At 35.0% G+C, this 13,040-nt stretch overlaps 1 protein-coding gene across 20 annotated transcripts in view; it reads right to left on the bottom strand.

Moving 5' to 3' along the window:
* MPDZ (multiple PDZ domain crumbs cell polarity complex component) overlaps positions 1–13,040 on the bottom strand; it is a 358,570-nt gene that overhangs the window by 73,750 nt on the left and 271,780 nt on the right. For 19 of the 20 annotated variants that reach the window (XM_082401563.1, XM_082401561.1, XM_082401564.1 and 16 more), the window contains 6 exons: positions 11,401–11,547; positions 10,361–10,525; positions 8,739–8,924; positions 7,398–7,607; positions 5,123–5,239; positions 2,376–2,543 (listed from right to left, as the gene is read on the bottom strand). In XM_082401563.1, the coding sequence (XP_082257689.1) occupies positions 2,376–2,543; positions 5,123–5,239; positions 7,398–7,607; positions 8,739–8,924; positions 10,361–10,525; positions 11,401–11,547 (993 nt within the window). The remainder of the gene's footprint in view (positions 1–2,375; positions 2,544–5,122; positions 5,240–7,397; positions 7,608–8,738; positions 8,925–10,360; positions 10,526–11,400; positions 11,548–13,040) is intronic. The other variant, XM_082401553.1, reaches the window with a different exon arrangement.

Below are 13,040 nucleotides of genomic sequence, written 5' to 3'. Positions count from 1 at the left end.
CATCATTGGATGAATGGATAAAGAAGATGTGGCACATATATACAATGGAATATTACTCAGCCATAAAAAGAAATGAAATGGAGGTATTTGTAATGAGGTGGATGGAGTTAAGAGTCTGTCATACAGAGTGAAGTAAGTCAGAAAGAGAAAAACAAATACAGTATGCTAACACATATATATGGAATCTAAGGGGGAAAAAAAAGGCCATGAAGAACCTAGTGGCAAGACGGGAATAAAGACACAGACCTACTAGAGAATGGACTTGAGGATATGGGGAGGGGGAGGGGTGAGATGTGACAGGGTGAGAGAGTGGCATGGACATATATACACTACCAAATGTAAAATAGATAGCTAGTGGGAGGCAGCCACATAGCACAGGGAGATCAGCTCGGTGCTTTGTGACCACCTAGAGGGGTGGGATGGGGAGGGTGGGAGGGAGGGAGATGCAAGAGGGAAGAGATATGGGAACATATGTATATGTATAACTGATTCACTTTGTTATAAAGCAGAAATTAATACACCATTGTAAAGCAATTATACTTCCATAAAGATGTTTAAAAAAAAAAAATTTCAGTTGATAGGCCAGCTTGCCAAAATTTGCTTCAACAAAAGAGTAAACTGTTTAATGAAAAGAAAAAACAAAAGGAAAACAGACCTCAGTAAGCCAATACGTTGTGCTGCATACAGCCAGCATTTGCCCTGTAAAATATATGCTTCTCAGTACACAGATTGTGTAATCCCTTTAAGTAACAATGACTAAATTAAACAATGCGATCCTTCCCACTGGCAAGAATGAGTGTGCTATGCTGCAGATTAGGAGATTCCATGAGGAGATGAACTCAGCTTCCAGCCCTGAGGCCAGTAAAGATGGAATATGTTCCAGACAGTACTCAGCCAGATAGACAGTCTCAGTCAGGTGTGGTGAGAGAGGAACAGCTGCCCCATTCAAGATTATACCTTGCAAACCAATTCAAGGAGATTACCCAGCATCATTTACAAGGATAACAGGTGCACCCTGAACATGAAAGAAAATGCTTTTAAAATATTCTGGCCAAAAAGTTACTTGTTAATCAGGAAAACTGCCCAAGGCCTATGGAAATTCCACTTTTCAACTTATTCATAAATACAGATTCCCTTCCCACTGAATTTACGTGAAAAACATATATTTCATATATTTAAGAAAGAATTATTATTCAGTCTTTTATCTTAATTTTTATATTTATTTACAGTATATTTTCAACACAGAAAAATAAGGAAAATATATCCATATATGAACCCTTTGCCCAGATTTAACAGACATTAATATTTTGGCATATTTTCTTCGATCTCTCTTTCTTCTTAAAGGATATAATGTGTTACAGATACAGCTAATTCCCATGCTTTCTTTTTTCTCCAAGAATAACTTCTTTCCTGAAGTTGAAAGGAATCATTCCTACACATTTTCAGATTTTTAAAGTATACACACTCACACATATAAATATACACTGAATTGCTCTGTAGATCAATTCTGAGAAAATATAAACAACTCCAACTAATCAATAGAAAGCCAAGCAACTCCATACAAAAATGGCCAAAAGATATGAAGAGGCCATTGGTGGGAGTGAAAACCAGATGGCCAATATAGGAAAACCTGTTCAACCTCATCAGTAATCAGGAACTCCAAATTCAAACAGTAAGATATCATTCCACACCCAAAAGACTGGATAAGTTTTAAAATATTACTTAATAAACATTATAGAGTGTGTCATCAAGAAAATAAATAGCATTGGGTGGGGCACTTACACCAATAATCTATTTCTAAAATTTAGATGGCACAGACATGTCAAATAGTAGCTAAATTCTCCATTCGCATCCAGTGACTTAAACATAATTTTGCCATTCACTGGGGTTTTTATATAAAGTATTCTTTGGCATCATTTTATATAAAAACGTAAGACAGCATTACTTTAACTTAGCTAATAAATATTAAATTAATGAAAGGAATATTTTACTGTCCAACTTTCCATGAAAGTCAGCTTTAAAACCATTAAGAAAATAAAGTAACTCTTGTAATTTTTCCAAGGTAGACACCGCCAAGAACACAATTTGAGAAATACATTTCATTAAAATTTTTCTAACATGCAAATCCTAATCAAAGTTTTGAACATTTGTGTCTATCACACTGTATCACAGAACCTAGATTTAAATAGTCCCTTGGAGTCTACAAGATACCCAATTAACACTACCTAAAGGAAACTGCACTTTAATCTGATAATGAATCCCTGACTGGAAAAACATGTCTCTAACATGCCCCTCCCAAAACACCCCATTAACAATGACCTCTGGGAAATTACGCACAAAGTTCTCCCATAAAAAAAATGGCATTTCCTTTGTACCTTGGGGGGAGAAGATGGAAGGGAGGGACCAAAATTCAGATTATCACTACAAGCACTGCCGTGAAGAGATAAAATAGAGGCTTGAGTGGAGTAGATACTGTCATTATCAGGAGAGTACTGAGACTCAAACGCAGATTCATCTGCTAAGTCAGCATCATTTGTGTCCACCTAGGAATAAAAACAACAATATCAGTTGGGAATTCTGTTCTGATACATATATGACAAAGTCTCCACTTGAGACTAAAGGGCATACTGCTTTCATTCTTTTGTCTATTCTATTTTCTACATGACCTCTTCAGCCGCTTCAACATATCAGAAACTGACTAATGCAACAGAACAAGGACAAATTGGTGCTAGCATAGAAGGTTACTTTATTCCATCAATAAAAGGGCAAAAGGTAACAATTTACAAAGGGCTTGGAGCAATTCTAAGTGTAAATATTTCCATAAATTAAAAAAATACTTTTTTCCAGTTCACATTTTTTTTAAAAAGTAGCTGCCCAAACTCCTAGAATTTTATAATAAAATGAATGAGATCATCACTTTTCCTATTCAACTAAAATTAATTATTATTCAACAAGGCAGCTAAGCAATTATCTATTTGTAAAGCTCACAAAACAATATATTTTGTTTAAATTATCCTTTAACTAGATTTTAAAACCATTCAAGTTACAGGTCCAGAATTTTTTGGTGATCACTGGAAATCAAAAATAATATCTGTGATTTCATGTTGAAATTATATTAACAAACAAGGGACCTTATTATGATCTGGGTATAGTGAAGCTGTAAGTTATAAACGTCTACTGATGGAAAACTCAGAAAGAGTGAGCTAGAGAATTTCACAACATTTTATAAAAAAATCTTATTACTATTTTCTGTCCCAGAACCAAGTGAAACAATTAAGTCATGATGAGCTTGTAGCTCTTCTTACAATTCACTCACAGTTACACCTTAGAACAGACAGAAATGATGTAAATACTACCTTTCTCTAATATTACTAGTATTTTGTCTTGATGGCCAAAACCCATAGCTTCTATTTCTTTGTGATTTCAACTTATATGTTTAGCCAAGAAAAGTATCATAACATTATACCAGGTCACGTTCTTGCAAAAACCTGATTAAGAATACAGGTTGGGCATTTTAAAGTGACTCTCTCTCTAATAATGTATTTTAAATACATGTTCAAAGTTACTACTGACTCACTATGTGGAGGTTTACCCTCTACAGATGTACATTATGTATAACAATCTAAATAGTAAATCTTTAACTTTTGCTATCTAGATAGTATTAACTAAGCAGAGTGTCATGGATTATAATAAATATTTAAGAGTACCTAAGAACAATTTGTATGCTTATCGTTGATGCCCTAGAATCTTGAGAGATCCAAATAATCAATTCATCTAATTATTTTAGAGATTAAAACACTAGGGTCCAGAGAGATTGAGTGACCAATACAAGATTACATAGCTATTACCATTATAAGATGTTAAACTCACTTAAAAGTGGGTCTAATTTTTCTTTTTGACTGGCATTTATTTAAGAACATTCAAATATGCCATGTAAAATCTACAGAGAAAATTGTTTCTTGGGGCACTTCTAGAGACAGTAATATATTTGTGTCCTGTAACATTTCAAAAATAATTTACTATAGCTGGGTACTATTTAATACATTTATACCACAGTACTTTATGTAGTTCATAGCATTCTAAGCTATCCAGTTTTGAAGTGGTAATAATGCCCATGGGAAATAGAGACAAATGTTACCTGGTATGTTAAGTATTATAATGTGAAATTATTGCACTAATTACAATATACACCAAAAGTTTCCAAATGGCTAATTCAGGAGCTGACAATTGAAAAATACTAATAGAAGTATTATTAGTATTTTAATACTGAAGAACTATCTCCCTCAACACTAGGATTATTGGAATCAAAGAAATAATTCATACTCCAGTTTAAAGCATGATGTGCACAATTGGTTATAAATACCTAATGGAGAATTTCACAGGTTCTAAGCCTCTCACTCGTCCAACACCACTAAAACATGTATTAAAAATATTCCTTTCTAGTTACACTGAGCAATGTTTTCCCCCCAGAAAAATTCAGGTCAGGAACCTGGCTTCAATGGTGGAAGTACTAGGAATAGGATGTATAATTTGTTACACTTATATTGTATAAATGTCATGTGTATATTTATATCTGGTATTTAGTTTTATATTTTAACTATTAACTGTTAACACAGTATTAGCTCCTCTACCAGACAACAAGGTTCTCAGGATCAAGAATCATGTATTTACCCAACAAAGTGGCCTCCAGTGGTCCCTAAATATGTTTATTACAATAAATGATTTTATATAGATCAAGTAAAAATAAAATTTTAATTTAAAAGTTTCTGGTAAATCAGTAATGTTAACATACATGTATTCATAGGAAACATGAGTTCTGCCTCTTTTGGAAGCTTTTGTGCTCTTAATCAATAACTGAACCAATTTATGTGATTTTCACATTATTAACATCTAATGAAATAATATACCTGTTACCTCATTAAAAAGAAGCCAAAACAACTGATATATGACTGAATACTGAAAACAGTTAAAGAATGCCGAGAGATGCCCAAGTATGAAATTAGAGCAAAATGCCTAGTTTTCCAAAACATAATGAACAATAGAGCAAGACTTTAGAATATTTTGAAAAGCAAAAAGATACATAAGATTTTGAAGGAAAGCTTGATAAGCTGTGGCCACTAACCAGAGCCAAGTCAGCCCTGAACAGGGCTTTGTCAGCCAGCCCTTCCTCCTCGCAGGAATGTGGTGGGTAGAGAAAGGAATCCTCCTTAGCAGAAACATAACCCTCTTCTGGTGAAAGCTGCAGGGAGAATGAAGCCCAGTGTTTGAGGATGAGTTCATGGAAAAGAGAGAGAACAGGAAAGAGGGAGGGAAAGGGAAGACAGAGGGAGAGGGGAGAAAAAGTAAGGGGAGGAGAGGAAAAAACAGGAAAGTTTTCAAATAATGTTTTCAAGTAATAAAGTCATAATAAATATACAACTTTAACATAAATGATGAGCACGGAATATGATAAATATTCATGCTTAACAGTTTTATATTTTAAGATACAATGAGGATGTTTATTCCAGTACCAACATCATCTGTTAGATGAGAATCCCTTTCTACCAATTTCTTCATCCTTCTTATAAAAGATATTCAAAATCAATAATTTTTTATATTATAATAATCTTCTGGTCATTTTTACCTGCCAAATATTTGGTTAAACAATGACCTCTTAATATAGAAAGAAGGCAACTTTTAGGTGTTAAGACATAAAAGAAGTTGAAGAAAAACAAAACACTAAAAAGAAGGACCAATTTCTCTCTGTCATCCCTTACTAGAATATTATTTTAAAGAATGTAATTTCCTTGACAAGGAAAGTTAGTGAACCCTACAATGAAGTTTCTTAATTTAGCATGGCTTAAAAAACCACCACCACCACCACCAACAACTCTATATGTACACAATATGCTTAAATTGCACTCCTGAGATATCAAATTATAACCATGATCACAGTGACCGAAAACCTAGCATTCTTATTACAATCTCAGATAAAACAGGCTAAAAGATTTAGATTGTCTTGCCTATATCACCCTATATCACCACTACATGCAGAAATATTTTAGAGAAAAAATGTTTATCTTCTTTTCCCACACATATGAGTTTAATGGTCAGTAAAACTCACTTTATGTAAAAGAGATAGTCATCATATACTGCAATGCATATTAAATTTGAAATATAAAATACTCTTATGAAAGAAACTTATTTTGGATCTACCTAGGAAAAAAAACATTGCTTCTGAGTAAGTGGCATGGTTTCCCGACAAGGGCAGTAAAAAACATGTATTTAGTCACGTTTGCCATTTTCCTTGTGTAACAGAAAGACCGGAACCAGATGTACGGTCAATCTTAATGAACGTGTGGAGTCCCATAATGGCCTATCTTCATTCTTACACTCCCCACTGCACTGATCTCTTGTTCTGATTTCTATAATCCTGGTTTGATTGAGGTTTGCTTAACATACTCTTCCTTCTTCCCCTCCTCTTTCCCTCCCTTTCTTTGTGCTTTCATAAATATATTTTCATAAGTTACAGAAATTTATTGTGGAATAAAAAGCAGAGAATGAAAAATTTAATAAACATTTGAAATATATTAACAAGCTTACAGTTTGAACAAACTCTCTGACAAAGTCAACAAACTTTCATTTGATGTTTATGCAAATGTATCTATGTGTTTGTGTTTTCTTAAGAGAAGGTATATTTGCCTTTTCACTTAAAATATATTTATACACTGAAAAAAACCAAATACTGAGATCGTCTCTAATATTTCATTGCAATTCAGTGATAAGTGCTATGCTGCAATCATTATACCTAATAAGCATACTGACATTATGTAGCATGAATTTATTAGTTGTTTTTATATTGCAGTAATTAATAACATGAAGGTTATTCCCTCCCAGGAGGAGAGCTATAAGCTGATGAACCCACATTGGAAATTTCAATTTCTTGCTCTGTAGTAATTAGACAACAAATATATTGAAGTCAGTAGAATACAGGAACTTAACCCACTCTGACAGAGATTCTACTTTCTTCCACGATAATTAAAGATTCCACTGTTAGTTGTTAATGCTATTAATTTCTCTAATATGCCACCATACTGGTATAGATATTTTAAAGCCTATTTCTTCGAAAATACTTGATTCTATATTGATCATGACCTTATTTTGGAATAAAAAAGGTCAAAAGTAAACCACAGAATGCTAAGTTTTAAATTTATTTCTGAACTTCCTGGCTGTTTTCTGCCCTTTACTCTTTTAAAAAATATTACTCAAAATTAAATCTTTACACTCATGGAGCCAATAACCATGTTGATGAAAAGTACCAAAAGTCATGATTCAATCATGAGAACACCTGAAGATAAAAGCCTGAACGCCAATACTGTTTGCAAATAAAAAGAAATCAGCAAAATCTGAATTCTTACGGGTAAAGGCTTGGCAACTCCTATTCTCACAGTTCCTGATGGTGCACCCTTCAGTGCCTGTACAGCTTCTTCGAGACTGCTGTTTTCCAAGTTAACATCATTGACAAACATGAGTCGATCTCCAGGGAGAAGTCGTCCATCCTTTTCAGCAACACCACCAGGCACCAGAGAACGAATTACGATCACAGTGCTTGCTGGATCAATTGGATCCTGACAGAACGAAAAAGGAAAGAGAAGGCGGCTCCTTTCTACACTTAAAAAGGTTGTTACAGGTTGTACACTCTGAATTGTAACAGATGGGTAATTGTTCCAAGTGTCTTTTAAAAATTTCATACAACACTCCCAATGAATTATCTGGGTGAAGGATATATCCATTTTAAAGAGTTTAGGAAAAGTCTATGCTAAATAGTGGCACCCTCACTTTCCATGGTTCCCAAGTAGACCTCTTAAATTATACAGGTAACTGTAAAATTATAATGTTAACTTTTGATAAACTGTTCAATTTTATAACTATCATCTGAGATCCATGAATTATTAACAGCAGCGTTCATTGATAAGATGATAGTATTGTGGACCATTGGTAGATGTGAGTATACTGAGGGAAGGGCCTGTTTTTGAAATGAAGAAATACAGAAGGAGGCCATATCATATTTGGTGATGCAGTGTCTTCAGATACACAGCAATATTAGAACAAGACTCCAGAACCAGGCACTAGAAAGAACACAACTCCCTGGAGTCATCTGAGATGGCTTTCCAGCTCAGTATTAATTAATGAGGAACACAGCTGCACTTCATCAGACTGGCGTTAGCATGCCCTCAGTTACTCAACACAGAACACAACATAAGGATGCAGGCTACACCTAACCAATTTACGATTATTCCTAAGTTTGGTCAAATAATAAGAATATTAGAATTTACAATATATCCAATTATATGTCTATCATTCACTTCCAAAAAAAGAAGTAAGTATTTAATACTTTCTGTCTTACCACTCAAATATGAACCATCAGTTAAGAGCAAGGAAATAAAAATAATTTAGGCATATTCCCCAAAGGAACAGAAAGACTATATTTCTGTAACATTCCTAAAAAGTATTCTGCATATTCTTCAAACTTCCAAGAGCTGAAATATAAAAGAGCTCAAAGAATTCAATGTCAAAAGAAATGCTTTACGATAATCAATTAGTCATATAAATTATTATTCAGAAAGACTTACTAGAAACAAGAATACATCTTTGATAAATCTAAGCAGTATTATCTGCTTTTTCTCTGCTATTAACAATATATGTTTAGTACCTGTCATCTTTCTTTAAAAAAATTGTTACAAGTAGCATATATTTACCTGATAATCTAAAATGCTAAAACCAAGTCCTCTGCTCCCTTTCTCCAGCTCGATGTTCTGAACGTCGGCTTCCCACATGGCCAAAGGTCCTTGAACCTCCTCTGCATTCTGACCCACATCAGTCATCACCAGCACAGGATCCTCTGTCTCCGAGGACCCGATAAACTCACCTAGATCTATATGAGGCTGGATAAACAGACCAGACAGCTCTTATTTCAGATGCACTAGATCCACAGATGCACATACAAACACTACAAGGAAAACAAAGATTCCCAGCGTCTGTCCAGAATAAAACAGTCACATATGAGTAGCAACAGCTTCTCATGAAACCATTATGAATTAAAGTAGCAAGTCAGAAATATCTAACTTGTAATAGGCATTTAAAATGTATGGTTCAAAGAGCTCCTATAAAAATATATACTGATTACATCTTGGCAGCACGATGGTGGGTGATTTTGACTTTTTTCATCAGTGTCTGTTATCACGTCTATCGTTAGAAAAAAAAAAGTGATGCTATTTTGATATTAAAGAAAAATAATTCTTATGATAAATAAGAACAATTCAAGAGGAAGTGGCTATATGTAAAAGTTCTGTACTCTAGGCAAACAAGGGTTCTAAAATCCTGTGAGCTGTACACGTGATTATTTCATTAATAAATTAACGTGCACAACGGCAGGACGAGATCTGAAGTCAGACTGGCCTGGGCTTGAAGACTGTCTCTATGATTTTTCATCTGTGTTGCTTTGAGCAGTATTCTTAACCTGGGCTTCACAGTTACCCATCTCATAGAATTTTTGAGGATTAAGTGAGGTAACATTTAAAAAGCACTTGGCACAGAAACAGGGGTTCAAAACATTAGCTTCTTTTAAAAACATTAGCTTCTTTTAGGAAAAATATACTAAAGTGAATCTGGTTCCACATCAGATAGGAAAAATGTGTTTTTGATGATGAAACGTTAGTTTAAAGACTATCTTTGCTTTTTATCAATTATTGCACAGTAGGACCATGGATGCAAATCCGTCCACCTGCTTTATTATAATAATAAATACCGTTACACCACATAAAATGTATTTGGATACATATGGTGCTAGACTGACTTGTACACAATTTGGAATTATGTTTCTTATTCTCCCCTATTCTTATCATGCCTGTGGCAAGCTCTGGGCTGGGGAGGTTACATAAAAGTATCTTCTACTACATATGTACTACATACTCACTACTTTCATATTTCAATTTTCTGTTAAGAGGGACGAGTGTCTAATTCATAGGAATAGTGTGAATAAATTATACAAGCACACATGTGCAGTAATACCTAATATCATTATATATCATATTTAACCCACAGAGCAACCCTCTAGGATAGGCATCAAGACTCATATTTTACACAGGAGAAAAGTGAGATTCAGGAAGATGAAGTGACTTGCCCAAGGTCGCAGAGCTAGTAAGTGCCAAGCCTGATTCAAACCCACGTCTGTCTGACTCCAAGGTCTATCCCATAAGCCACAGGATTTGTGAGGAAATCAAATACCAAATAAGAGAAAAAAGGCTTAAAAATTTTTAAATGCCATTTAACCTTTCCATTATAGATTCAGATTAGTCTCCTATATCTGCAAACCTGGTACCTTTTCTGTTAGTTCAATGTCACATAAGTCCAGGCTCTCCAACTCTGACGGGCTGGTGGGTGGCACCGTTCGACGACAGCACACCATTGTCACCTCTATAGGCAGTTCTTTTAAAATAGTCACCACATCCTGGTGATTCTCCCCAAGTAGAGTTATGCCGTTCACCTATGCAAAAAGAAAAGTTGGCCAAGAAAGAACATTTCCTAACATGACTACTCCTTTCAAAACCATTTTTTTTTATTACATAAATATAAACTGTACTCGGGAGATGACCATGGCTCTGCTGTGCTGAGAACTATAGCTGGATCTGGAGTGGTGTTTCCTAAAACAATCTACACGCAACACTACAGTCTTGTTGGAATTGGACTTCTAAAGCACTCACAGGAAAATCACTAGCTTTCACCCATGTTTCATATGCCAGTGTAATCGTTTGGAAAGGGAGAGTTAATAAAATCATTCCCAAAGGATAAAGGGAAAAGGAGAAGTTTCTCTTTAAATGATATGTTATATCATTATTAAATGAAAAAAATGAAGATTAGAAAATGGCATGTCTTATATGCTAGTATGTTTTTAAAAGGGGGAGAAGCGAATATATTCAAATTTTCTTACTTATTCATGGAAAATAGCTGGAAAATTGCATAGAACCAATGATAAGCAGTTACACCTAACGAAGGGTGATGAGAACTGAGTGGACTGGGACAGAAAGAGAATTCACTGGCGTAAATCTTTGTATTTGTGATTTTCAAACATGTGAATATATTACCTATTCTAAAAAGTGAATGTTTCAAAATTTTTAAAGCAAGTTTTTATAGTTCTCCGGCCCTAAAACAAACAAACAAAAGCCATGCAAGGAATTAGGCAAGATCAATGTACATACAGATTGAAATTTCTGCTTTGGGTGGAGTTTTACTTGCCTATCTTTCTCAAGTACACTTTGGAAGAGAAATTTTAAATAAGAACTTACTTATTCACCACATTAAGCCTCCCACAGCCTTTTTAAAATTTTATTTACAAAGGGGAAAATGAAAATAGCTGCTTACTTCCAATAGCTCATCTCCACTGAAAAGCTTCCCACTGTGTCCAACAGGACCTTCTGGTAGAACAGATCGGATAAAATGATGGCCCACTGTTGCTTCCAGACTTATCCCCAACCCGCTGTTCTCACTGAACTTGCTCACATGGGCCACCTGAAACAAGAAAAATCATCACAATTTTTAATATTCTTTCATTTATTTTCTTCTCCTGTATGTATTTTATGTTCACTTCCTAAAAGGTCAAGTTTCTCACAAAAGCTTCAACAACCTTATTGTAAAGCAGCAAACCTTTAGAGCTTTGCCTTGGAAAGAGTGTTGGTATCTATCAGTTTCTTGAACCAACACAAACCAAAACAAAGTAGCCAGATGCAAGCACCCAAGACACTTTGCAGTGCCTACAGGTGCTGATAACAGATAGAGGGTAGTCAGAGTGACCACAGATAAAATCAAAAGCCTGAGCTCAAACAACGGTATAGAAAAGGCGCATCCTTAGCAGTTCCCGTGTGCCAGGACTGTGCTAACCCCATTACACAGATTATCTCACTTACTTCTCATAAATAGGTGCAATGTCTATCCTTGCTTCCCAAATTGGAAAACAAGGTTCTGAGAGGTTACCTTCAACAGAGTCACACAGCTACAAAAGTGCTTTGAACCTCAGCAGTCTGAACCTAGAGCCCAGGCTCTGGACCATACACTGTATCAAGGGGACAACACTTGTCTTTAAAAGTGAATCAAAGCTTAAAACAGGAGAATAAACTTTCTATTTCCTACTGTTACACTAAATAATGAAAAACGTTAGGAAATCACCATTTTCACAGAGTCCAATCATTATAATATTAAAATCAGAGAGTATACTAAAGATGATCCGCTTTATCCCCTTTATTTTATAGTTAAGGAAACAGGGATAAAGGGACTGAGAAAAATGTTTAATTATAAAAGATCTTTTTCAAGTCTTAATGATAACAAGCACAGGGTTAATACTAGATGTTGCATTATCTGACTTTGCAATCTAATGCTGGATGAAATCCTTCTACTTCTTAAAATCCAATTTAGGTATCACTTCCTCCGAGCAGCCCTCCAGGTCCCCATTTAACTGTCCATCAATCCTTCTCTCTACTACACCACTCCTCCTGTAACTTCATTTGTGCTTGTATAACTACATAGAAAATAATTTGAAGGCCAGATCTATGTCATATTTACCTGGACTTTGATCAAGACCTATAAATAGCTTAGTTCTTTCTTACTTATAGTAAAATCCCACGCTTGACGTATTACTGAAAGTGCCACCAAAAGAGCATGTGCACAAAGAACAGTTAAAAGTCCACGGTCTTGGGTCTGACCTCTGTGAGAAAATGGCTGGTGAAAGGGTGCTCTTCACTATTCAATTACCACCTGAAGGAGTGCAGCCTCAGTTATCCGTGCCAGTCACGTTAACCCCACCCCACAGAAGGAATCTCCCAACTTTCCTTTCCTGCTAAATTAACTACGGTTAAGCTGGACCTTGTTGTATTTTTCCCTTGACTCAACTTAAAATGGTTAACAGCAGCTGTACTTACTCAAATCTCATTTGACTGTTAACCATCTTGAGTGTTTAAAAAAAAAAACTTTGTAATGAGTATTAAAAACTAAGAATACTGCTTGGCACA

The sequence above is a fragment of the Balaenoptera borealis genome, assembly GCF_965194805.1.
Source record: "Balaenoptera borealis genome assembly, chromosome: 8".
Taxonomy (NCBI): domain Eukaryota; kingdom Metazoa; phylum Chordata; class Mammalia; order Artiodactyla; family Balaenopteridae; genus Balaenoptera; species Balaenoptera borealis.
Note: the sequence above shows the minus strand (reverse complement) of the source record. Positions and strands in the feature narration are given on the sequence as shown.